Source organism: Xiphias gladius, chromosome 7, assembly GCF_016859285.1.
Source record: "Xiphias gladius isolate SHS-SW01 ecotype Sanya breed wild chromosome 7, ASM1685928v1, whole genome shotgun sequence".
Taxonomy (NCBI): domain Eukaryota; kingdom Metazoa; phylum Chordata; class Actinopteri; order Istiophoriformes; family Xiphiidae; genus Xiphias; species Xiphias gladius.
The window spans coordinates 6,504,279-6,531,707 of NC_053406.1; the positions used below are offsets into that span (position 1 = coordinate 6,504,279).

The 27,429-nt window shown below is 41.7% G+C and overlaps 1 protein-coding gene and 1 long non-coding RNA gene across 3 annotated transcripts in view; one reads left to right on the plus strand and one right to left on the minus strand.

Annotated features, from left to right (window-relative positions):
- Positions 1-1,854: 1,854 nt before the first annotated feature.
- LOC120792570 lies at positions 1,855-4,103 on the minus strand. The gene is made up of 4 exons (XR_005707834.1): positions 3,983-4,103; positions 3,768-3,861; positions 3,138-3,285; positions 1,855-2,022 (listed from the first exon to the last, which is right to left on the minus strand). It is a non-coding gene; the product is annotated as an uncharacterized LOC120792570 (long non-coding RNA).
- Positions 4,104-5,383: 1,280 nt separating this feature from the next.
- numbl (NUMB like endocytic adaptor protein) overlaps positions 5,384-27,429 on the plus strand; it is a 32,444-nt gene continuing 10,398 nt past the window's right edge. For both annotated transcript variants that reach the window (XM_040131779.1, XM_040131780.1), the window contains exons 1-4: positions 5,384-5,564; positions 19,706-19,856; positions 23,085-23,159; positions 24,754-24,828. In XM_040131779.1, the coding sequence (XP_039987713.1) occupies positions 5,524-5,564; positions 19,706-19,856; positions 23,085-23,159; positions 24,754-24,828 (342 nt within the window). In that variant the 5' untranslated portion in view covers positions 5,384-5,523. The remainder of the gene's footprint in view (positions 5,565-19,705; positions 19,857-23,084; positions 23,160-24,753; positions 24,829-27,429) is intronic.

Genomic DNA, 27,429 nt, shown 5'->3' on the forward strand with positions numbered 1-27,429 from the left:
TTATGTTATGTTATGTTATGTTATGTTATGTTAAAGCTGCACTAATCAATATTTTTATAATAGAGTTGATTAAATGAAGCGATGATATATCAAAGTTGTGTTCAAAGCTTGACTTCTTGCCCCATAGCAGCCAAAAATTAATTAATGCAGATTTAAGAAGTGGTTGTTCTCTTCTGAAAGTACAGTATCATAAATTTTTTTATTTAAAATGTGTTTTTTGCATCATGATAAACTTTTTACATCCTCCATTCATAACTGTTCTGTTTGATACTGCTGAATTACACACCAGTTGGCACATTTTTTGCTGACACACACACACAAACACACACACACACACACACACACACACACACACACACACACACACACACACACACACACACACACACACACACACACACACACACTTGTCATTGAGGTTTTGGGTGCATGCCTAAAGCATGTGGTATGTTAAAGGAAATGATATCATAGAAAGTGGTTGGTTTTGAATTTCCTCCACTTGGCGTAGTCTTAGTCACAGTCAAAAAAACAAGAAAACACAACTTCCTTTATGGGTTGTGTGAACCTTATTTAGTTTTCTTCTCTTCTATTCTGATTACTTTTAAGTGTAGAAATACTTATATCATTTGGAAAAAAAAAAAAAAAGCTCTGTGTAACAGTGGAAGATAGAGTCTCATCCAAACAGAATTTGTTTTGAAAAATCAAATGAGTTATGTAAATGTTGAAATTATTTATTCTGTCACATTGTATCCTTTCTTTTTGGCCTGTTGAAGACACACCTCTTACAGCTGTCGTTTGATACAGACTACAGTTTGGAGTTTTGTCCATTACAGTCCAAACTTAAACTTAAAGGTGCCCTGTGGAGTTTTCTTGTAATTAACCAAAAGTAATGTTTACTCACCAAATTAACACATTGTATGTATCCTTGAGATCTGACGAAGATGAAAAACATTTGCAAAGTATTTCAAATGGTTTACATCCCAGTTTACTAGCTTGCAGTCTTCCTTTACCCTGCCTTTACTGGTGCAATGGCGCACAAGTTTGAGTGTTTTACTGTAGGATACGGAAATAATGGTGTAAAAGAATTCGTTTTATTTTGACGTTACAAGTTCCAGTTGTCCTAATATCAAGTCAGAATTGCCCGATATGCATATTGAAATGACAAAAACAGCTACTTTAGGGCAAATCAGCTTCAGTAAATTTCTGCATAATGAATGATTCATTCAGTAATCAAACTTCATTCATTTTAGTGGAATTACAGTTGCCAGCGAGGATAGAGTAACTGGGTTATTGCTTGTTACTATACGCAAGTCTGCTCGAGGGCCTCCTGGCCTCTGGCACACTTGAAGATGCCAGTTAGATTATCGAGTATTTGTAACCCCACAGATCATTAATTGTGGTTGTGTGGGTTTCTGTGTGTATTTGTTTTAGAGGGAGACTAATTTACATTCGGACAGTATTGGTTGAAATAACAGCCTGTTGTGGAGTCACTGAGGCATGGCAGTTGTTAAACCAGAGTCTCAGATGTAACATGTTCGCACACACAAACATATTACATGCACACAATTACACACACAGACGGATGATTATGTTTCTCTGTTTGTGCTCTAACTGGTGGAAAAGCTCATTTGAAACACGTGCCAGAGGGCTTATTTATTGTGAGCAGGAAGTATGTCTGCCACCACCTGGCTGGTGAGATCATCATGTTTCATAACTACACAACAGCTTTAAATGGCTTATGCTAGTGTCTTTCCAGTAGACAGATATAGACACTTAGACAGATGAAAATGCATGTACAAGCAGATGCCTGCACACACACACACACACATAGCCACAGGACATGAATTTTACAGTACAGTACAGAGCTATTGATATAATATCTACTGCACCTTCCTGTGGTTAGATTAAAATCATGGGCCTTTTGTCTTCGTCTGGCTTTGTCTTCTACTCTCTCTCTCTCGACTTATTTTTAGATCCTCTTCTTTCTCACCTTCCTCTTCTCTCTGTCTGTGCATCTCACTCCTGAAGGATTGAAAAAGAAAAGAGGAGGACAATTTAATAATAATCAAAATAAAAGGTCTTTGGAATACAGAACAAAGGATAGCACTGAAGTGGAGCTCAAAATGATGAAAGCTAATGGCTCTTACCTTCACTACTAATGTTAACAGGCCGACTTTGTATCAACTTGAACATTTTCATTGATGATACCATACTGTAACACAGGTGTGGTCGTGTGACTAAAAGTTTGTTTTTTGGTCAAATAACTGCCAAAGCAGAAAATTAGTTTCAGTTATAAACACAAAGTCATGGCCTACAATTATGTCCAACAGTCCAGACATCAGATTTACAAAACAATGGCCTGGCAATATTAATACCACAGTGACATTTGTCTGGGGTGTTATCTGTTTTTGTAAGTGTCACAATTGCTGTTGCTGTGCACCTTTTACAAACAAAAACTCCAAACCTGACAATCTGAGAGTAACGTGGTGAGTGTGTGACAGTATCGTAATATGAGGTTGTATCTGTCTCTGTCAGCCATATAACCAGTTATCATTTTGGCTGAAGACGTGGCTGTTTTCAATGTTTTCTGTAGCGTTTCTCAAAAGGAACTTCAAAATGCATCACAGTAGGCAAGACAAAGATGTCTTTTTGTGGCAACACTAGCAGAAAAAAGATATGACAACTTTAGTGGAAAGAGATTTGTTGAATGTCGTGACAGCTTTTGTTGCCCAACTTTTCTTTCTTGCCAGTAATGTGTTTTCCCAGATTTTTCTATCTGTCCCCCAGATTTCTTTTTTAATAGCATGACGTTAACACCACAAAGTGTTTTCAGTCAGGCTGTAGTGGTTGTGCAATATGTCTTCAATGTTTTTGATGAGTGGATTAGATCGGATTGTTTGTAGTGTACAGACCTTTGTATTAGCTGAATAGGGTTACGTACTTATTTGTTTGTGGTGCATATTTATTCACATGGCCTTTTGTAATTAAGGCAAGTCTAGCGCGATGAACACTAAGTCATGTTTTCCCTCAGGGACATTTAAGTACATCAAAATTCCTATCAGCATTTAATGTAACCTTTGTCAACAACCTTTGAAATGGAAAGTTGGTGTTGAGTGTTGCCAGTTAGCTACAAATACCCTGAGTGCTGTGTCTGTAACAGACACGTGAACAAAGCCAGAGCACAACAAGGACGTTTTGATCCCTCTGAGTCTCATCCATTGTTGATCTCTGGCTCTGGGTGTTGGAGGGTAAACAGCTTAGTGGATGAACTGGCCTCATGGGAGCCTAGGAATGTGTGAGAAGAGAGAGATAGCATTAACACACAACACTACACTGAAGTTACAGTATCTCCAGGCTCAGCCTCAGTTCTAGCTTCCCAGTTGAACCCTTCCTCTAACCTGAAACCCAGACTGAAAAGTCTGGACCCAACTGAAAGTCACACTTGGCCTGACATCAGGAAGGGGGTCTGAAATGCATCCTCTGGGACCGCTTGGGACCAGAGTCTGCTTCCCCACTCACATTAGATTTTATTGGTGTGGAAACTGAGCTCAGTTGCTGTTAAGCAGGAAGAATACACGAGCTCAAACATACCGCTAGAGTTGGTTATTATCTGGTATCACCCCAGATACAGACTCCAAGTCGTTACCCATATAGTTCAGAGGGGGCAAATCAATTTCAAGAATTTCCGTGTTTCCCATTTGCATAGTAAGTGGCTCTGCAATGAATTCTGCACAGTACAGCACATTTCCATAGGCAGTGTGTCTCACCTCATCTCAGTGTTCAGAAAAAGATTGTCCTGAAATGTTCAGATGATACAAGTTTCTTGATCTTTGCCAGCAAATGTTTTCCCAGCTAGAAAATCTGTAAGAGAAACCAGGATACCAGGATGCCACGTGTCTGTGGGTTTCATCATTTGCAAAAGAAGTAAAGCATTACTTAATCATCTTTTGGGAACACAGCCTGCTGTATTTCTGTAGCCTACCCTTCAGATTCCAGCACTGGGAAGCTCTCCCACATGTCCAAGTAATGCCCCTGTGGAAATATACTGCACTGTCAGGATGAGTTCCAGTCCTCAGGTTAAACACATCCTCCAGCCTTGGCCCTATTCCCCAGTTCCAGCTCTAGCACCTGTCTCCAGGCTCCAGCCTCAGTTCTAGCTTCCCAGTTGAACCCTTCCTCTAACCTGAAACCCAGACTGAAAAGTCTGGACCCAACTGAAAGTCACACTTGGCCTGACATCAGGAAGGGGGTCTGAAATGCATCCTCTGGGACCGCTTGGGACCAGAGTCTGCTTCCCCACTCACATTAGATTTTATTGGTGTGGAAACTGAGCTCAGTTGCTGTTAAGCAGGAAGAATACACGAGCTCAAACATACCGCTAGAGTTGGTTATTATCTGGTATCACCCCAGATACAGACTCCAAGTCGTTACCCATATAGTTCAGAGGGGGCAAATCAATTTCAAGAATTTCCGTGTTTCCCATTTGCATAGTAAGTGGCTCTGCAATGAATTCTGCACAGTACAGCACATTTCCATAGGCAGTGTGTCTCACCTCATCTCAGTGTTCAGAAAAAGATTGTCCTGAAATGTTCAGATGATACAAGTTTCTTGATCTTTGCCAGCAAATGTTTTCCCAGCTAGAAAATCTGTAAGAGAAACCAGGATACCACGATGCCACGTGTCTGTGGGTTTCATCATTTTGCAAAAGAAGTAAAGCATTACTTAATCATCTTTTGGGAACACAGCCTGCTGTATTTCTGTAGCCTACCCTTCAGAATCCAGCACTGGGAAGCTCTCCCACATGTCCAAGTAATGCCCCTGTGGAAATATACTGCACTGTCAGGATGAGTTCCAGTCCTCAGGTTAAACACATCCTCCAGCCTTGGCCCTATTCCCCAGTTCCAGCTCTAGCACCTGTCTCCAGGCTCCAGCCCCAGTTCTCGCCCTCTTCCCCAGTGCACTCTTGACCAGTGCGCCCATAGCAGATGGAGAGCAAAGAAAACTGTGTCACCACCCGCCATGAATCGTTTAATCACCCCTCCCGTTTTCTTTTTCTCTCGGTTACTCTCTCTCTTTCTATCCTCCCACTCTCCTCTTTCCTCACTCCCAGGATTTGGAGCATCAAACATTGATTTGTCTTTATTTTTAGAGCAGCTGTGAGCGTACGTGCGTGTGTGTACAGTATTTGTTTGTGTGTGTCTGTATACCAGACACTCATCCACACTGGCTCGTGGGCAGTTTGATTGTGTTTGGGTGCATCACTGTATGTGTATTTGCGAATTTGTCAGGGCTCCTTTTTCCAAGTTAATCCCTTAAGAAGAGGTGTGGTTCTCTCGCGCGCTGCGTTCCCTCTCCTCTCTGTCCCTCACTCTCAAACGTAATATCATCACATGCTCTCTCGCTCCTCTCTTCTCATCTTTTTCTTGTACTGTTGTTATTGCTGCGGCTGCTAGTCTGAGGGAGTTCTTTCTATCCGCTTGTCATCTCTCCATCTCCTCTCATCTGCTGTTGTTCCTGTGTGACATGAGCTCTTGTGGCGAGATGGGGGAGGCGATTGAACTCAGGTGAGTCGAATATAGAGTAACGTGTGTGTGTGTGTGTGTGTGTGTGTGTGTGTGTGTGTGTGTGTGTGTGTGTGTGTGTGTGTGTGTGTGTGTGTGTGTGTTTGTGTGTCTGTGCTTGTGTGTGTTTGTTTAGGAACTGGCCATTGACATGGCACATACATATGCATATTCACTTTAAGAGTATTTATGCATACAATTATCAGTTTTTCCAGCATTTGTCTGTGTGATTGTGTACCTGGGTGTATTTTGGTTTCAAACTGGGCCGACTGTTCCTGTAGCAATTACCACCTTAGGCTATTTTTCTCAGCCTCACCTCTTTTTCTGTCAGTCAAGTTGACCCTGTGTCAAGAAGACAGAAATCTGCGAGCTCTTTAGAGGTCAAGGGGAGATCTGTAGTTTTCGTGATAGTGATAACTGTTTGTTGCTGCTGTTGCTGTTGTTGTTGGGTTATTGGCTACGGTGGAATTTCAGTCACCGCCAAACTGATAATAGGTCTAGTCTAGCCTGTATCCACAGGGCTCGTAGCGGCTAATAGCCTTAGCAGATGCATTAGCCCCCATGCCCATATGGAAGAGATTAAACCTGCTAAATTGATACAAATGCCCAGCATTTTTTTCCTTCATAGTGTTAGTGCCTGCACATGTTTTTGCGTGCACATATAGATACGAGGTTGTTCACATGTGTATGCTTGAACGCCCTCGATGCACCCTTTTTACACAACAAATATGTGTGTTTCCAAGCCTTGTCAGACTGAAGGGAGGGACTAGTTTGCTAAAATTCCCTCCCGGATTCAACAATTCCTCTCTTTTTCTGACTTCATGATAAGATAATTGAGAAAGACAGCTCTCATGTGTTTTGGAAAATAGAAGAAGAACAAGGGGAAGAGTGAGAATACTAAGGACGACAGAGGCCTGTGTAGTAAGTGAAATGGGGACAAATGAAGAACAGCAAGACGGAGACTAGACAGGAGGTAGAAGATATGGGGAGGGTTGTGAAATTGAAAGTTGAGTTTGAAAAGGGTGAAAATTGGGATGAGGGAGGAGAGTTTATGCAAGCAAAAAAATGTATCATGGAGAAATATGAATTTCCTCCCTTTTTCAGCAGAGGAAGCAGGAGATAAAAAAATAGACCAAAGATTTTATCACTTTCAAAATGAGAGGAGAAGGAGTTTGACAGAGAATGGAGATATGAGGCAAGGCAAGAACAGATGTGAAAAATGGGAATGTTTCACCATTGCAGCAGTTTTCAGTACACACACAGAACTTCTTAAAAACCAAGAAATCAAGGTTCAATTCTGCTTCTTTGGACTGTGAGAGATCAGCCGGCTGCAGACCCACACCTGGGTCACTTCTTAAATCTGCACAATGGAAGCTCAAGGGTGGGGTTGACAGGACATGTGAGACAAGTGTTCCACATATGTTTTGATTATATTTTCAAGCAGCGCCCAAAAAGAAGTGGTAAATATGGAGCATCGGAGCTTTGCTTTGAATTGCCATCTGCCTGGAATACACCCAGTTTATTCTATAATTTCCCTGGTTTGTCAGTCTCATCTCTGACCCTAGAGATGAAAGTGTGCCACGCACTTTGCTGTCATATCAGAAATGTAGTACAGATGATAAGCTGGCCTGTGGCACTGTTCTAGACTGATAGGAGTGAATACAAAGTGGGAACACAGCATGACAATATGATACTGGAGCCTATCGACTAGTCTGTTCCACTTCACGCCTGGCTGCACTGTGTTTAGATTAGCCCCCCCCCCGCCCCCCCGCACACACACACACACACACACACACACACACACACACACATATACACTTTTCCTGTCACACTTACAGACACACACTGACATGCTTTGACACAGATGCATGCCAGATAATCATATGATTGCATTAAGGCACACACACGATCATAAACACACCTACAACTAGCGTGGTCTGTACCCTCTTTGCCTGCTGTTCCAAGGGCAGAGGAGGATTTGGACATTGTTATGTTAATCTGCCTTTTGTGTCTTGGAACCCATTCAGACACACACACACAAGCACATATACACAAACAGGTATGAGCACATTCAAGCATGCGCAAACTTTTGTGCACAAATGCATGCGCACATACTCAATCTTCTCCAGGCTTAACGCGGGTGGGTGGGAACTGAAACAGTGGCAGAAGGGGCAGTGACACAGCACCGTGATAAGCCTGGAGGAAGAGGATAATAGGTGTGGGAGCTGTGTGTGCGCATGTGTGTGTCTTCTGGTTTCGAGTTGACAGTGCAAGTGTATACACGTGTGTGAATGTGTGAGCGAGTTCACCAGCGCACGTGCGTCCCCCAGGGTTCACACTCTCTCTCTTAGCAAAGCTAACAATATGTAATTTGAAGTTTCCCAGCTACATCCTATTTGCAGAAAAGACTGGGAAGAACATAATTGCTTGTTTTCTTAGACTCCCAGCTTTGGCAGACTGACCCCCCCATTCAGCCACCAGATCAGCAGCATCGATTCTTCGGCTACACATGTTCCTCTACTTCTCCCTGTGTTTTATCATAGCTGTGAATGTAATTTAGTTATTTTCTTCTTATTGTAAATTAAGGCCTCTATTGGCTTTAGCTGATCTCTTGTTTACTTGGTGTTTGTACAGTATGAATTGCATTTACTGTATAGAAACATACTGTATGCCTGTTTGCTCACGTCTGCTAGTATGTTTGAGCATGATAATGTGTGTGTATGAGGGCCAGTAAATCTCATTTAGCTGTAATCAAACCATGATGGAACTGACTCTGGAAACCTGTGCTGCTTCCTGGATCCATCCATCTTCATAGTGATGACATTAAATTTCCTTTTCCAAATACCTCACTTAGAGTTAAAGCTGTCCAAATTATCTTGTCGTAAGCTTCACTATTTGACTACAAGGTGTCAGCATTATCTTTTGTGTCTCTTTCTGTCTTAGTTAGCTCTACATTATATTTTAACTTGCTTCAGAATGGACTCAAGAACAAACCTTAAGTATGAAACCTTAAGCATCTTTACACTGTTAAAACTAAATGTTAGGTAAAAGAGACAAAGGTTTAAGCCTTAAACACTACACTTTACCAAACAAAATGGTTGTGATGTTGATGCATTATTTATCACTCTCTCAGACATGAACTGCATCAAGTGGAACGAATTACTCGCATATATTCGGTTGTGGCATAAAAACTCCAAATCCATGCACTCAAGTGAATGGCTAAAAATAAAAAGCCTTTAATATATATGGACTAGAGCATCATATAATACACCAACGCATCTTCAAAAATGTTTTCTTTAATTGACAATGTTTTGTCCCCTCCAAGAGCACCAATGGTTGTAGGGGACACTTGCAATGCTCGTGTTTTTATTCTTTTTCCCCAGACATGAACTGCAGTAATGTGAACATACTGTATTCTGCATCTTTCCCATATCGTGCATGTGCAGTGCTGAATCATATCTCCTCCATCTCTGACCATAACTCAGGTTTTGATTTAAGAACAAAGTGTCAGTGAAAGCACTGATCCTGGATAAGCAGTACGAGTCATCTCTTCATCCATCCATGTGATCATCATCATGATGACAACATCGTTCTCAAGCTGCATTTTCCTGTTTATGTGATAACGCACTAAATTCCCACTCTGCATAGCAGCCCTAAGTCACAGAAGGCCATTCAGTCTCATTATGCAAGATGACCACCAGCCGCCTGCTCACTCACTTACACACACACACACACACACACACACACACACACACACACACACACACACACACACGCACACACACACACACACCCAGACACACACTAGCTCTAATTATATTAGGGCAGATTTCTTTCCCTGCCCAGAACCCCCCCTGAAAAATCATATTACATTGGAGGGTCAGAGGAAGGACAGGAATGTGTTTGTGGGTCTACCCGGCAATGTCAAGCTAATTGGCATCTGTTAAGCATGTCGACATTGTGACACACCACGCTCAAACATGCACACACTCACACACTCACACACACACACACACACACACACACACACACACACACACACACACACACACACACACACACACACACACACACACACACACCACGCACAAACATGCACACACACAAAAAAACTCTCTTCTTTCTTCAAATTCATCTAGTTTATTCTCCTCAGACACTGATGAGAAGCCATAGTTCATAGACTCCTGCTGAAAACAGCCTGGACTAAAACCTGCTTTCCGTTTCTGAGATGCTTGTTTGCCAGAACTTCCTTGAAGCCACCTCCCACACCCAGGTTTTTGGGTCCGTGACCGCGCAGCTGCAGCCTTTCTGGCCTGCTGGTACCTGTCTGCTGCTTCAGAAGACCTCTGGGCCAGCCAGGACCAAAAAGCCTCCTTCTTCAGCTTGATTGCTTCCATCACCATCGGTGTCCACCAACCGGTTCTCGGGTTGCTGCCCAACAGGCACCGACAACCCTCCAACCACAACCCCTAATAGCCATGTCCACAATGGAGGCTTTGAACATGGCCCACTCAGATACCTTGTCCTCAACCTTCCCCGGGGTGCTTGTAAAGTTCTTCTGGAGGTGGTAGTTGAAGACCTCACAGACAGGGGCCTCCGCCAGACGTTCCCAGTTCACCCACACTACACATTTGCCAGGTCTGTCTGGGGACTGTCTGGCCAATTCCCACACCATCTGATCCAATTCATCACCAGGTGGTGATCAGTGTACAGCTCTGCTCTTTTATTTGCCCGAGTGTCCAAGACATACGGCTGCAGATCAGATGATATGATCATAAAGTCAATCTTTGATCTTAGGCCTAAGGTGTCCTAATACCAAGTACACTTATGAACCCACTTAGACTCGAACATGGTGTTTGTTAGTGCTGGAGGTGTTAGTGCAGGATATTGAATAATTTGTTGACAGTAAAGGTAGAAAGCGTGTGTATTTCTTCCATCTAGACAGCCTGTGTTTTTTTCTTTGTTAAATTTAGAAAATATTAACCCAACAGGAAACACCCTAGGGAATCTAATTGCAAGTTAACAGAACTGGCTCCATAAATGATATATTGCAAATTATTGAAAATCATTCAAGGACATACCACCAATCTATATTATATAGTGTTATGAGTAGTATTGACCAGTACTACAGTATGGGGAGGACTGAATAAAAACCACTATGGATTGTGGATCGGTCCTGAACCCACTGACCCCATTTTATAGAGTGGGCCAGGTTTTTTGAGCACTGTGAAGTGTGTGTGTGTGTGTGTGTGTGTGTGTGTGTGTGTGTGTGTGTGTGTGTGTGTGTGTGTGTGTGTGTGTGTGTTTGTTTGTTTGTGTGTTTGTTTGTTTGTGTGAGAAAGAGAGAGAGGATGACATAGACAATAGCCACAGTGGGTGCCAGACTGACGGTAGGGTTAAACACATGGTTCTGCTTCACCTGCCACTGTCCATCAGTCTGTCTGTACACTCTCACACACATCCCTAATCTTGACAGAAAGAGCCATTACTGTTGCAATGTAGTCGTTTTTGCCTCCTCAGAGAAAAGTATGCTCCATAAGCCACCTACACAATTTACTGTACACAGCACTCCACTGATCTGTATGTGCTGTTGCTAGAGAGACTTAGGTTTTTTATATTTGCTCACTGTAGCGGCTGCCCCCAAGGGCATTCAAGTTTCATATGGGCTCAGATTAGACAGGATGAGTACGGAATGTATATTGCTGTTTTTACCTTATGTCATTTTTCAGTTTTAACGTTTCCTCTGTTTCTGTGGAAATGACTTATTTATGTAGCGATTTAATGATTTATGGGATTGTGTTGTTTTGCATCCATGATATTGACGTGGAAAATTTCAGCTCTCCAGGTCTGTTCTGTAACCAGTGGCTGTCTGATAGTTGCGTTTCAGGACACAACTCCCGGTACTTCTTAGGATTGAAATAGGTTTGAAAGTGTTGTGATGCCTATCAAATTTGACCAAAACTTTGACATTTTGGGGAATGTGCTCGTACTATGAAATATGGTAATGTAGAAGTCAGATGAGAATGTCAATATCAATTTCCTTAGGTTCAGTACAGACAGTGGATCAGGATGCTGTTTGGCCTAATTTAGCACACTAGCAACTTCCAGTATGGGGAAACATCTAGCTTGCAAGAGAAAAAAGGGCTAAAAGCCCATTAAAACAAAATGTTTAATTTTTTAAACTTACTTCTTTTATATATGCCACATACACTTTGTAAGTATGTGAGTTATGGAGTTGTTGGAAGGCACAGATCTAAGCTATTTCCCTCTGTTTTCAGTCCTTGTGCTAAGCTAGGCGAAAAACAACAAGCTCTGTACTGAAATGTTTTATTTTTTTTTTTAAGTCTTTTACGGGCAGGTCCAAATCAAGTCTGAAGTCATTAAGACTAAGTCACAGTCAAGTCTCGAGTCCTGCAGGGGAGGTCCTCGTAAAGTTACAAGTCTTTTAGTCAAGTCAAGCTACAGGTCTTTCACATCTTTGAATGCTAAAATGTTAAAATCACACAAAGCTTTGTCAGTAGTTTCTTTTTTCATAGCTGAATAATTATTTAGCTGCTAATTAATTATCAAGCGCTACAAGGGAAGGCCTGTCTGTCTCCTGCATAAAACGTTCAGGGTAAACACTTGCAAATGTTTTGCTTTCAAATAAAGTCAGGTCTTCCAGCAGTTAAGTCCAAGTCAAGTCTCAAGTCCTAATTCTTTCAGACGTAAAGCACAATGAGTTAGCATTGCAATTGTATGGGAGTGTATCTATGTTCCCAAGGTCCTATGTTCCCAGGGTCTTAAGTTCCCCAGTTACTATGTTCCTAGTTCCCAGTGTTCATGTCAAATTTGATCCATTTCAAGATTAATTGTTTCATAAATATTATTCAGGTTAATTTATTTTTATATTTTTAAACTTTTTAAAAATTTTTTATCGGCTTCACAACAGCTATATAAACAGCCCCAACCCTAGCCCATTTGATAATTTTGCTCAAGTGTAAGTCTATTACACTGAGATCCATACAGTAGTGCTGGGGAACAGAAAACGCCTTTGATGAGTTCCCACAATAGCTCATGTCATATTCAGCGAATAGAGAGCTGGGGAACATCTTTTTCAGGTTCCCATTATGTGCTATATAGAGCTGGGGAACATTAGACCTTGGGAACATAGAACCCTTTGTCATGTTCCCATTATGTGCCTTACAAATCTGGGGAGCATAGGACCCTGAAAACATAGGACCCTGGGCAAATAACATAACATGTTGGACTCAAAATGAACTTTTTCTTTTTTTTTTTTTTCAAAGGATCCAAATCCGCAAAACTTTTTTTATTCCACACTCTCCTCTGAAGCCACAGAAGGCTTTATACAACTATTTTCACATGTGCACTAGCACTTCCCAGGACCTGTATACTTAAATGTGTAAAATCGGTCGAGTTCCCCTTTAAGTCTGACTTGAGTCCAAGTTTCAAGTCTAGGGGTCACAAAATTGATAACAATATTTTCTGCCCACAAGAAAGCAAACAAGCTTTTTTCCAAAAATTTGTGTTTCATTATTTTACTACAGTTGAGGTGAGATTTTGCCAGTGTAGGATCTTGATAATGTTTCTTTTCATACTGAATTGTGGCTTTGTGTTATTGTGTGTCTGGAAATCTATGTATAGTAGCAATGGTTGCTTTGTGTGTCCAGTATTTGTGTGGTTCAGTCTGTCTGTCCAGTGTAAACCCTATAGAGCCATATTTCCAGGAAGGAACGCTGACCTTAGAGGAACACGTAGCACGCTCTCTGTCTCTGTCTTTCTCTCTCTCATACACATACACACATTCATACACACTCCTGCACAGCCTCATAAACAACTGCAATGAATAAGGCCATCCTGTCCTGGGTCAGCCTTCAGTCTAAACACAAGTGCCCTGGTTTATCTCTGCCACGTCACACTCCTTTATTTTTTAATCACACACACACACACGCACACACAAACACAGACCACCTGTCGCTCTGTGTGTGTCTGTGAGAGGAAGAGAGACAGAGGTTTTTGATGATAGTAAGTGTCAGCATCCCTATCCGGGTCACTTAGTGTCAGTTAAAGTCTGCAGGGCCCAGAAACTGGGTCAGTTTTCAGTGTGTGTTGTGTGTGTGTGTGTGTGTGTGTCAGCATAATTTGCCCTTGTCTAATGTGTTTCTGATTGAAATCTTTTAACTAAACTGTCTATTAGCTAATATAAGCTAAGATGAGTCACCGTTGAACTTACATTTTATGCTGTTTGTAAAATGAATGGAGGAGAACCTTTTTGTGTGTGTGTGTGTGTGTGTGTGTGTATGTGTTTCTTTAAGTGCACATACTTTTTTTGTCTATTACATGGCTAAAAGAGATCTTGTTAGATGCCTCAACACAGCCCATTAGATATAAAACCGCTGACAAAAACCTGGGAAACAAAAGCATGGTACCGATGAGGTGGGAGGACAGCACTTTCTGATGAAGCAGTCTTAAAACTAATGACTTTATTTGTGGGTAATCATCATATCCCTTTAACTGATGTTTGTCTTTTCTGCTTGGAAGTAATACAGGTATACATGTTAGCAATCCATTAATAAGTAATTTTTAATCTATAGATAGGTTATTAGAATTTTTTTCACTTTCTAATAAGCTATCAACTTTGCCGTTATAAATGTTGATGAGTGGTTAAAAAATGGATTTTGGTCCAGACCTTCTGCAGCCCTTTTATGGAAGGTAAATGGTCAAATGGTCTATACCCTACAACCTGGCACCCAGGAAGTTCGTCTTAATAATGACATGTGACTGATCTATTAAGTCTTATCAAATGATTTACTAACCATTTATAAAAGCATTAGTTATAGTCTACAGACCCCTTAAAAATAGTGCCCTATTAGGAAGTAGTGCTGATGAGACATACAAAACCAAAAAACTGATACCTGTCTGTCCTCTGTTTGCTGCTGGGAAGGTGTAGCACAGTCGGTTTGTCAGACCTTTTCTGGCGGAAAAAATCTCTACATTTAAAGTAGATGAAGAAGTATCCAGTGGTGTTTACTGCAAAATGTATTTATTCTCATCAGATTGCTGTATGAAATGATTTAAACTGACTCACCTGTATCTACATAAATCATATCATAAATCATATGGCTTGTTTATACGGGGGTTCTGTATCCCGAAACAGTACAATTGACACTTTGTACTGTATGTAGCTGTAGTAAGGCTGACTTTTTGAAGCTTAATTTTTCCCACTACAACTTAAAATTTACTCTGAGTCGCACTGAAAGCTTTGTCAAAACATACTAGCCTTTCAGTTGTTCAGCCAGTTAGACACAACTTGAATTCAGCTGAACTGAGGGGGAAACAGAGGGAGGTACACTGTGTCCATATAAAGTGGTCAGCTCAGTGATGACTAAGCCAAGACAATCCCCTGCTGTAACGCACGCACGCACCCACGCACGTACACACACACACACACACACACACACACACACACACACACACACACACACACACACACACACACACACACACTCTCTTGCTCCACCTCTCGCTGCCCCCCCTCGTCTCTCCAGGGCTTCACAGATATATGGCTTACCGTAATGCGAGGTGGCAATGACTCAATGTGTGTGTGTGTTTGAATTGTGAATGTGTGTGTCTGTATGGCGACAGCACTCTCTCTTTCCCATACTCCTCCTCCTCTGTCTCCCTCCTTGTATGAGGTGTGTTTTGCGAGCATCTGGTTGAGAAGAAGTGTGAGGGAGGAGTGTGTCCCATTTTGCCAAAATCTCTGAGCTGCTGTTGAACACAGAACATCTGGATCAGGGTGGAACACTGTGTGTGTGTGAAAGGGAGGGAGAGTGCCAAAAATATCAATCAGTCTCACATCTGGCTAGCACAAAACACAGCTGGACGCACATGAGTTCATGCAGTCTTAATACGGATTATATGGAGTGAATACACTTTGAATCTGAGCTAATAAACTGATATTAACGATAGAAGAAAAACACACACACCTACGTTGTTAATGATAATTGCCCCCAAACTAGTAACAGTTAAAACACCAAGTTAACAAGCTGAAAATGGTCACATTTTTCTCCCCACAAATGATTTAGTCTATGCGTAGGTTAACTTTTCACACTAAATTCATCCTTGTGAAACCCATTTCCTCACATTCACATTGCCAGAGCTGCAGACATTCAGCTTCAGACCCATTGACTCAACGTTGCATCTTTCAGACAAGGACAGAGCAGAGCGGTGATGTGGTGTATAAACATCAGTGAAAAGGAAGAGTAGGGAGGACCAGGAAAGGAGCAGCGATGCGGGGAGGTCAACTTGGGTGAACAAACTTAAAAGTCTATGACATAACATCATGTGATCGTAAGTCATCTCTCCTGCCATCTCCTCTGCAACAATACATTCCAGATGGCTGCTAACTCAAACACTGGATGGGGAACAACTATGTGTTTTTTGGCACCGGGCCTCCTGTTTGTGTAGTCTACGCTGAAGTGCTTATGAGTTTTGTGTGGATTAATGACAAGACTGGGATTTCACTTCTGCCATTGATTTATAGATTTATTTTGATGTTTTGCATCCTCGCCTGCCTGCCAGCCCACCCGCCTCTGTCTGGTTTTTTTCATCTCGCAGATGGTTCTTGTTGTACAGGGTGAAGTCACAGCTATGCAAGGCATGTTGCATGCTGGGTAATGTCTCCACCCTAATGCGTCTCCGCAGACTCCAGCAAAGAGCATTTACTACCAGATTTCAGTCCATTTCACACTGTGCTGCTCAGCAAGAGGAGGACTATCAACTTGTTTTCACTTGTGTTTTCACTGCAGTTTGGCTTAGGTCGTATTTTTATGTCCTTATGCATTTTTTTAACTACTTAATTCATTAAAGGAGTAGTTCAACATTTTGGGAAACACACTAAGGGTAACAAAATCCATCTCCTCTAAACCAGCTGCTCCAAAGCTCTCTGATCAACATTATATTTTGCTAGTGTAGTCCGTAAAAAACATTAAATAAAAAAGTAAAATTTGTGAATAGTAAAAACAACAGTTTGCCCTTTTACGGGGAGTAAAATCACCAGACTATTTCTTGACTGTGATCAGAGACATCCTTGAGTCTCCACTGGAAACCACTCAAAACCATGAAATAGTACGACACATAACCCGCCATAAAATGGTGAATTGTCATTTAAAATACTTGTACAGGTTTAACAAATGATTCTGGGACTGTAAGTGAATTTTTTCTTTTTTTTTTTAAACCTTTGAACAGATCCAGGCTAGCTCTTTCCCCCTGTTTTCAATCTTTCTGCTAAACAGCTTCATGTTTCATCTATATCTCGGCAAGAAAGCATATTTCCCATATTTTGCCTGTTGTTTGCTAATTAATACATTACTCTCTCTCTGTTTCTTTCTCTGTTCTACTTCCATTCTGTTTTCCCACTAAACTTTGCGTCGAACCATCCAACGCCCTCATATTTCTACACGTACTCCAGATGAATTTTGTGTCATGGATTCTTCAGAATCCACTAGCACATATTTCACACTGTCTGGGAACTTTGATACTGCCACCAGTGTTAAAAATGGGAGTTGCTAATGGACTCTGTAGCAAAGTTAATGACCTCATTAACATAAGTGTATAAGTTTAATATATGGTGGTAATTACATTTGCACAAATGCATTTTGTAAGATAAAGTGGAGATGAATGTGTTTAACAAACGTTTTAACATCGGTTATGCAGAGAATGAACTTTTAAGTGTGTGACCTGTCTTTTCCCCTTTTCTCTCCTTTTCCTGCCACAGCATGTTGTCAGCATGAAGTAGATTTTTCTAGTTTTTATTCTGTGTTATTACTGCTCTGTTTATCTGTCTCTTTTTGTCCTAATCCTTTTGTTAAACTTTGCATCAAACTGCTTGTCCTCCCCACATTTTCTAGTTTATTAAATGACTTTTGGATGAAGAACCGGATAATTTGGTGGGTTGCAACACTAATTTTCTCATTTCAATTCTTTAGTCCTTCACTTCTTCCAGTGATTTGTCCTTTCTCAATATACCCTCAGTTGACATGGCTTAATTTCTTTGTCTTTCTCCTGTGGCCTGGTATCAGATGCCAGTCCTATTCGCTCACTCCTCCTCCTCCTCTCCCACGGTCCCAAACCATATGAGGGCAGTTACAGGGCATATTGTATTCCCTAACCAGCACCTCCTTTTCCCCACCCTGCCCCCATAACTCCCCCTTCCAACTCTCTTGTGGGGTATTACACACCAGCTTGTGTTCACCCCCCTTCACACACACACACACACACACACACACACACACACACACACACACACACACACACACACACACACACACACACACACACACACACACGTTCACACCTGCTTTGGCAGTGGGTGCTAGTGCCAGCCAGGTGCCAGTCATTTGGCGCTTTGCCCAGAAATGACTGGCACAAGCCTCGACATGTGTGCAAATCTAGCTGCAGAGGGGCTTGTATGTATTTATTTGTGTGTGTGCGCCTGCTCTTGGCAGAGGACACATGCCTCGCATGCCAGGAATGAGTAAAGCCACTGGAGCTGTCGCATTTGAATACTCCGCATTACATACACATCTGAGTGTGTGCGCAAGATGCACGAGAAGATCTAATTTGCACACGCTTCCAGCAAACCAGTAACACCAACTACCAGTAACATACCAGTGATTGTGAGAAGTGATGAGCCTGTGTGCATATATATATATTTGCATTTAAACCCAGATCTGTGTGTAGAAAAGCAGAGACAAGATTTCTTCACTTGGGGATACAGTACACTGCTTTACATATGGACATTACATGTCCTCAGTGTAATATTTGTGCACTTTCACACCCAGTTATAGCCAGGATGCCGATTTACGGAGCAACCACACGGTAAGAAAATAATACAAGTACAGTCTTTACTCAGATTAACCCAAGAGATATGTAAGAATAAAAGCAGAGGTAATATTTTACATAAATATTTCTTTCATCCATCCACAGTTTTTATTAAGTTTATTAACAGTTTGCGCTGATTCTGCATTTGAAAGAATTTTGCAGTGTCTCTTAGGTCCTTGGTGTGTTTAGTGGTTGGATGTAATATGGTGGATTTAGGAACTGAAGCTCGCTGTTGCCACTCTTATCAGATCAAATTGACATGAAAATGCCCTGAATATAAAGAACATGTATTGAGAGAAAATGCACTAGTTTGTACTGAGATTGAGGTCAGAGGAAAATAGGAGAAAAAGGGACCTTAAAGTCAGATTTCAAGGTTTTGAAGTAGATAATAGAGAAGCTGGTGGTGCAGTTAATTCAGTCTTGATAAGCAGAGAGGACACGACGAGAGATGTTTTAATTGTACTCCAGATCTTCTGTTGAGGGGGGATGTGACTGTGGAAGAATGAAAACAGTAATTATCATTTTTAAGCAGGTCATGTTTTGATGGCGTCATGTTTTATTTTGCTGGGAAATTAGCATCGCTAAGCAGGCCAGCGGGCTGAATGGTCTAATTAAGCAGCAGCGATAGGACTGTGTGTGTGCAGAGAAGGAATGGAGTGTATGCATGTGTGTACGTGCGTGCGTGCGTGCGTGTGTGTGTGCGCGCGCTGATCAGTATTCGCTCAGCATTCTCGATTTTTCTTGGAGAGATAAAAGCACGCTCTATGCTTTGTGCTCATTAGTGTTCACGGTCTACCTGTGTGATTTTTACAGCCTCTCTCTCAATGGGGAATCAATGGAACATCATGGCGGGAAGTGTTTATGACGCTCATGCACTGGCTGCCTTGTTAGGGATGATTACTGCATAATGAGCTTGAGGTGATCAATGAAATCAATCCCACTTCATTCATAATCCTGTACGAAACACACAACTACAGTTTCTGTACAGAGCTCTCTAGAGAAATTTCTTTAAATTATAGCTTGGCGCTGCTGCATTTAATTAGCTTCCAATGAGTGTTACTGTTAAATTGGGAGTAAATTAATGCTGTTACATTGTTTGTTTTGTCTGTGGATGTGTGTGTTAAAGAGAATCATATGGTTGGGATGAGTCATTTCAGAGTTTTTTTAATCTGTTGAGGGAACTGAAGAGCTCAAACCCAGCCGTTGGTCCTTAGTGTTATAATAGAGAGCTAAACCAGTGTACTTTTCTGTGCCCGCAGTACCAGGGAGCACGTGACCCCGGAGATGAACAAGCTTCGTCAAAGCCTGAGGAGGAAGAAGCCCACCTACGTGCCAGAGGCCAGCAGACCGCATCAGTGGCAGGCTGACGAGGAGGCTGTGCGCAAGGGCAAATGTAACTTCGCTGTTCGGGTGAGTTTCCAAACTTTGTCCAGCACCGGTCCATTCTTGACCAGTATCATGTGTATTTTCACTTGGGAATATTTTCATATAAACTCACAACATGTGCCTTTTACAACCATGATAAACTCTATAATTTTGCAGCATTCTGTTAATGAAAAGGTGTGCGTAGATAGGGATGAACAGAACTGTCAGCACGTCAGAAGGTCATGAATATATGGCATGTTTACAAGGGTAATCTCCCAGTTAAACTTTGCTGTGTATACCTCAACTAAATAAATCAGAGGGCCACACACATTTGCAACTGAAAGTTCCCTGGGTCGAGACATAGACCACTGAACCGTCACCATAACCCACGTCAGCTCCTGCATAAGGACGCTGAGCGCACTGGTGCACTGGATCCTCATTTATTCAGCACCTTATTCTTGAACATCACAGAAGCTCAGAAGCAGCTTGTGGACAAGGCCATGAAGATGCTCTATTTACAACTCATACGTATAGGTGTAGTAGTGTTATTACATATTGTACGTATTTTACATATGGTTTAACATTCAAAAATCTTTTTTTTATCTCTTTGAAATGATTTTCTGAGATTATTTTTACATGAATGTTAATCGTTTTTGGTATATTTTACCTTTCTCAAATGAATAAATAGTTCAACATTTTGGGAACTGCAATTATTTGCTTTATGCTGAGAAATAGATGAGAAGTCAGTGCAACTCTCATCTCTGTACATTAAATCTGAATCCAGAAGCAGATGAAGCTTCGTCCAAAGGTTAAACAGAAATCAGCCTGGTAACCCCTTTGGACAGAGTCAGCGAGCTGTTTCCCCCCTGCTCCCCGTCTTTATGCTAAGCTATTAAAAACAATGTCTTTAAAAAACACAAGAAAGCTGATTCGATTTTTGAGAGACTAACGGGCTGTGAATTAGATAAATTTGATGTCCGTTAACATACCTCTCCTGAATATTCCCAAAATTGACATGGATAACATAAATTGTAAATGGACTATAGTAAACATGGCAGAGTATGTTGTCTTTTATTAATTATAGGGCTAAACGGTTGGCGAGTCTGTGGTTAACAAGAAAAACAAGACATTGACCACTGTCCTTGCTCGTGATATTTGGCAGCATGGGAATTGAATCTTATGCTATTTATATCCTCATGTCAAATAAATGAATATATCTTGATATTAGTAGGACTGAAGAATATTTTATCCTAATAAGAACCAGGTGGTATTTTGGCTTTGAGCAAACCACAAAGTCATATTTTATCTCTCAGCTGAATGCCACACATGCAATAATTGCAGAAGAAGCATTCGTAATGGCTGAATTCATTTATAACCAGCTCTCGTCCATGTTGCTGGGAGCCAAAATGTTTTTTTTTGAGGAGGTGGAGAGATGATGGCAGTACGAGATGGAGGGCAGAGAGGGAGGAGTGACAGTGAGGTGGAGTTATAGATTAAGTAGACCACAGGAAATGACAGGGTGAGGGATGAGGGCACACAGGGGAGACGGAGAGACATTGTGAGAAATGAAATGAGAAAGTAAGAGATATAGAACTGGATAAGAGGGGTGAAAAGAAGGCTGGAGACTGAATGGTGGAACCGGAAGAAAATAAAAAATATAAGGCAGGGAGAGAAAGAGAACAAAGGAAGATATGAGTGTAGGAAAAGGCAGAGTGAGCTTCTGAGGCAGGCTAATGGGAAAAGGTCCTGATGGTAATGCTCCTGAGTTAGCGATGAGATTGGCAGCGTAGTGGAGCTCGGAGCTTTAGAGCAAGAGATGGTAAAAAAGCTCTCAGTGTCTTTATTGTTGCCTTCTTTCCTCTGTGTTCCCTTGTTCAGCTTCTCTTTCTCACTTTTCTGCCTTCTCTCTATTTTTTCTCTCCAAATGTACTCACGAGTCATGCACTATTAATGGCTCTTCAGGAGCTGCTGAAGTGTACCAGAGGAGAAGAAACCTGTGACCCTGAGCTCAATACTGAGAGAGAAGCCGACTTTTAGAGTAGCAGAAATTTTAGGGGGAAAAATGGAAAGTTTGACATGTGACGCCAACAGATACATAAATTACCTAAGTGTCCTCAGTAGATCATTGGTTGGTTGATTGATTTTTATTTCTCTACACTGTCCCGCATCACCGACCCCCTTTACTTCCTTTGGATGTGGAAATTAGTATAGATGGATTTCCCCGTTTACAAGCAAATAAAGCTTAAATGAAATAAAATTGTAAAGTGAAAACATTTTCAGAGTTGAATTTGCATGTGCCACTCAAACTTCCTTTCTAAAACTTTTACCACACGTCGCACTTTCATAGACCCAGTTCGCTCTCGCAGGTAGTGAGGAATGACGCGTACGTGTTCCCAACCAACACTATGCCGCACTGTTTAAAAGCAACACCTCCCACAAGTAATGTCAGTTGAAAAAGAGTAACGTTAGCATATCTGAAATTCCTGCTGTTTGCCTGCTGCATGTTAAGACCACAGAAGCCCTGTTATTATGGATATTATATTCGTGACATTGGCACGTATGAAAATCCGGCTGAAAGGGAGGTATCCTTCTTTGGATATTGAACCTTTTCAAGCCTCTGCTTTTGCACTTTGTGCATCTAATGATGACTCTGCTTGTTTTAGAAAGGCAATTTTTCTATTATTAAAATAAATAAATAAAAAAAATCTACTTTAAAAAACAGCCACACTTGGTCACACATTCTCTACAACAGGTATTTTAATCCAGGTACAAATCTCCCCAAAACTGAGCGATCTCCTCAAAACTCTGAAAACTCGTCTTCCCCTTTCCTCATCACTTGGCTTCTGACACCAGCAGAGCTACAGGGGCTTTAATTGTGTCCCTGTGGGCTCTCGGTACACCCCGGAGCAAAACACTGGAGAGACAACAAAAGGCTATAAATTACTCCAGTCCTCCTCTCTCTCTCTCTTGTCCTCATTATCGACAGCAACATGAAGCTCTAAATCCAGTATGGGTGCTTATTAGCTACTTGCCTGTCAATTTCATAGGACTTATAGATATACTGATAGGGACTAATGAGGCTTTGGTTGCTTTTATGTCACTTCGTCTCTTTCTTTTGTTTTGACAGCGTTTTCAGTTCAGCTCAGTCTGCTTTATTGTCATGGAAGTTTGATGAAGAGTGTTGCTAAAACATGAAAAAAAAGGTGGAATAAAAAAACCGTCAACATCTGTTTGGTTCTGGCAATTAATATTTCTCCTTGCTTTTCTCTACAGTACCTGGGATTGGTAGAGGTGGAGGAGTCGAGAGGGATGCATGTTTGCGAGGAGGCAGTGAAGAAGCTAAAAGTTGTACGTATTCAACACGCACTCACACACACACACACACACACACACACACACACACACACACACATGCACCTCCCCTGCTACAGTACTGGAGGTTCATTTTTTCTATGTAGAGACAGTTACAAATACTCACCCCAAGGATCTACAGACTTTTGCCGGAACTTGTTACAGACCCAGTTGCGCAAAGCTCATGCACCAAAGTATCGACCAAAGGAATAAACACACACACACAAAAACACACATGCTCAATACTCTCTGCGGTTATCTCTCCCATCTTGTTATTTTCTGTTCTTTTCCACATTAATCTCCCACATTGCCCTCCCTGGTGTGTCTTATTCCATATCTGCCTGTCTGTCTGCTCATCAGTCGTCCTCTGTCTGATCCGGCTATACCCAAGAGAGCAGAAAATGGAATCTGGGCTAACATACACACGTACATGTATAAACACACACTGACACACAAACAGTTTGCCCCTTTGGGAAGCTGGATTTGGACAGGGAGCGTGTGAACTGAGTGACACAGACGGGCCAGTGTCAGCCAGGCACACACTCAGCAGTGAAAAAAATAGGTGTCTCTGTCACTTTCTTCACAGTCTTCACATCTGAAGCTCTGGGATCCATCCGGACTAGTAAATGAAAACCAGAGTAGCACATTTTCTGTATCCAATGTACAATCATTCTAAATTGATTCCCCACGTAAGAATGTAACTTTACATATCAAAAGGCACCTCTTTATCAGGAGATCTCAGGGAGAAAGCTTAGAATGATCTGAGACAAAGTTCAATGTACACAGGAGAAATGTTTCGTGCATTAATTCATGTCTCCATTTACTTTCATTTGTTTTTCTCCCTGCAGGATCAACTCTATTTCTCTCCATCTTCCATCTTTCTTCAGCAGCACCATTTATTCTCTGCAGTTACTTGGACAGAAAAAGATCTTCTGAAGTTAACCTCTTTCTTTTGATTCCCTGCTCCACCTCTCCATTTAGCTCTCTTCATTCTTTTCCTTCTATTACTCTCGGTTTCTTCACCTCTATTCTCACTCCCTCTCTCTTCCTCTCAATGGGATTATGCAAAAATTGAGGCTTCTCATCGCTTCGCTGTGGATTTCAAAGCCATTTCCTGCAGTGCTCTGACTTTCGGTTTCCCTTATTCCAACACATACACACGCACAACCTCATATGCAGACTCGTGTGCACATGCACACACACGATTCCACGCTTGCATGGAGATGTTGCTTCTTCGGCCCGTGTATTTTTAGCATGGCCCATGCTGAGTGTGTTATTAGCTCTGCCTGGTGCCCTCCTCTGGAGAAATGATTCTCAGTGCCAGCTGGCACAGTTTTTACTGCTGCTCGCCTCTCCGCTCTTAATCCACCTCTACTTCATTTGCCGTAAGGATGTAATGATCACTTTACTTAACCACAGATAAAGGGGTAAAAGTGGCTTTTCATGCTAATAGCTGATAGCACCCCTGCAAGAATCGCTTAGGAACATCTGGTGAAATGGGCTAATGATTCAAGTACATTTACTATGCAACTTAGTCACTTGTCTCTTAAATTATAAATGATTTGCTTTCTTTACTTTTCTTTCTTTCCAGAGTGGGAAAAAGACAGTAAAGGCAGTATTGTGGGTTTCAGCTGATGGACTCAGGGTGGTGGATGACAAAACTAAGGTAAGAAAACACATTTTTAGTGCATGTGTCACCTCTGTGTCCTTGTTTCCACCTCTCTTCTGTCTTCCCGCTCTGTCTACCTCATCACTCACTTGGCAGTAATGACGAGGAGGATACATTTGTGTCTTACAGTCGTGTACAGTACACAGCACACAGATATTTTATCTATGTCGACAGCCTCAGCCCCTTAAGATAAATGCTAAAAACAGAGTTTGCTGGTCAAAAGACGACAGAAATGTCTCCTCAAGCCCTCCGATGCTCTTGGCTTGTCGTCTCTCTAACACATACTCTATCCCTCTTTGCAGCATTTTCTGTCCTTTATAGTCTCATATTCAGGTGAGACACATAGACTTTTTCCATCCTCAGACGACCAACAGAAGTCTCGTTCTGTTTGATGGCACCATCGTAAGGCTGAGAGCAGAAAGAGCTACCATGCGTCCACTGTCTTGATGCTCCCTAGCTCGATTGGGTCTGTGTGCGTGTGTAGCGTCAGAGCTGACATATGTGACATATGTGGCTGCTTGCTGAAGGTGCTTGGTGGGGGAGGGAAGTTCAAGTAAACACAGACACACACACACACACACACACACACACACACGCATGCACTTGAGGAGTGTCTGGCGGCTGGGGAGGCCTCCTACGGAGTGAATGCAGCTAACTGTGGTTCTGTTGAAAGCAGAGATGAATAAAGAGCAGCACAGAATGGAGGAGAGAGAGCGAGCCCAGTAGAGCAGCCTCTCCCTGACTCGCTCTTTCTTTCCTGTTTTTTTTGTTTAGGGGCCACACATGACCTCACCTCTCCCAGTCCCCTGGTCCCAGAACTCCTCTCCCCCTCCAACTTCCGTCTCCATCCCCTTTTATCCTTTGCCGTGATTTATCACATCTGAACATATTAAAGGAAAAGGCTTGCAAGATGTGTATCTCTTTAGCCATGGCCTGATATACAGTATCTTATTGTTGTCCAAAAACCATTTAAAACACGTTAGTTAGCCACAGAACATTGGCACTGTAGTTGTAGATGAAGAGTACGGTCTAGACCTGCTCTATATGAAAAGTGCCCTGAGATAACTTCTATTATGATTTGGGGCTATATAAATTGAATTGAAATTGAATTGATCTTGAATCAGTCCCACATACACTGTCTTGATGTTGTAAGCAGCACACAAAATCTGTATTAATCCACAGGGGAAAATAGTCCCCAACAAATGCACTGTGTACTACACTGTAAATAATGTTAGCAAAAACAACTACCGAGCCCAGCTGTTTTGGGCTCTTCGTGTGAAGATTTAAGTCTTGAGTAGGAACCAAAGGGCTTGGGGCTGAGAGCCACAAAGAGGGGAAGTCATAAAGTATTGAGAGACAGACAAACACATTGTTGGTTTCGGTCTTTTCATGGGATTTGTTAACAACAAGTCAGTATATAATATCACCAGCTCTATCCTTCAAGGGGAAAAATCCACTAGTATCAGAAAAGAATGAATTTTGTGTGTTTGCACTAGACTGTTGCGTTTTCCCTTATACCTTCTTTTTATCCTCCTATATGTTCTTGTCTCAATCACAGTAATCATTGCTCTCCAGCCTCACTGCTTCTACAATGGTCAGGTGCATTTTATAAAGTAACATTTCAATGATTTTTAGGTGAGGTTCACATGAATTTCCAGCCACAGGTTTCAAGTGACTTAACCGAATGTAGAAAGTAACAAAGACTCAGAAACTGAATGAGTACTGGATGGGTTAACATTGTTCTGTAAAAGTCAGCTAATGTTGCCACATTCTTGCTCAAGCACAATTCATTTATTGATAACTTTTCCACTTCAAGCAAGTTAAACATCTTTGTTATATTCCAGAAAGCTCATCAATATTTTTCCTTCAGCATTTTCTAATTTTGTAGATAGTGGTCAAAGCTGCTGTAATTAATGTAGTGAGATAAACAATGGATGAAAGGATTATTTGTAATGTGAAAGGGGTCTCTGCAGTCCCCCTCAGGTCTACAGAGACTTTTTAGCATCTTTTTTATTAGTATCCGTGTTTTTGGTGAAGCTTTTTTGTTTCCAGGTGCGCTCTGACAGGCAAGGTTAGCGGCCAGCTGGTGAACTTCGTGGCGCATTTAGCAGCAAACAGTTAGGAGTTGGTAGAGATCAAAAACAGAGCTAAAGGGGAGTGAATACTGGATGGAAATGCAACTCCAAATGAATGCTAATGCTGCTAAGATGTTAGCCATAAGCCTCCAGCCTCCATCAATGACTCAGCAAGCCTGCGCTTAATAACACCCACACGATCATTATTCACAGCCTTTCCTAGAGTCTGTGAATGTACAGTGTACGTGGGCTTAGATGTGTGTGCATTAGAGACACAGCTCCACATGACCTTCACGAGCTAAAGAAACAGTAAAGGCTTTTTCTGTTCAGCAGTTTTTCTGTGCAGTGAGGCTTCTCTGCGACACCCTGAGTCACATGCTTCTGTGTGACTCAGGGTGTCACACAGACACCCTGAGTCGTCTGTTCCTTTTCGCTGATATCAAGATCTGAGACACCTTTGTCCACACGCACATTTTATTGCTGCAGATGTCAACAAAAAAACAAATCTCACGAGAGCAGAAAC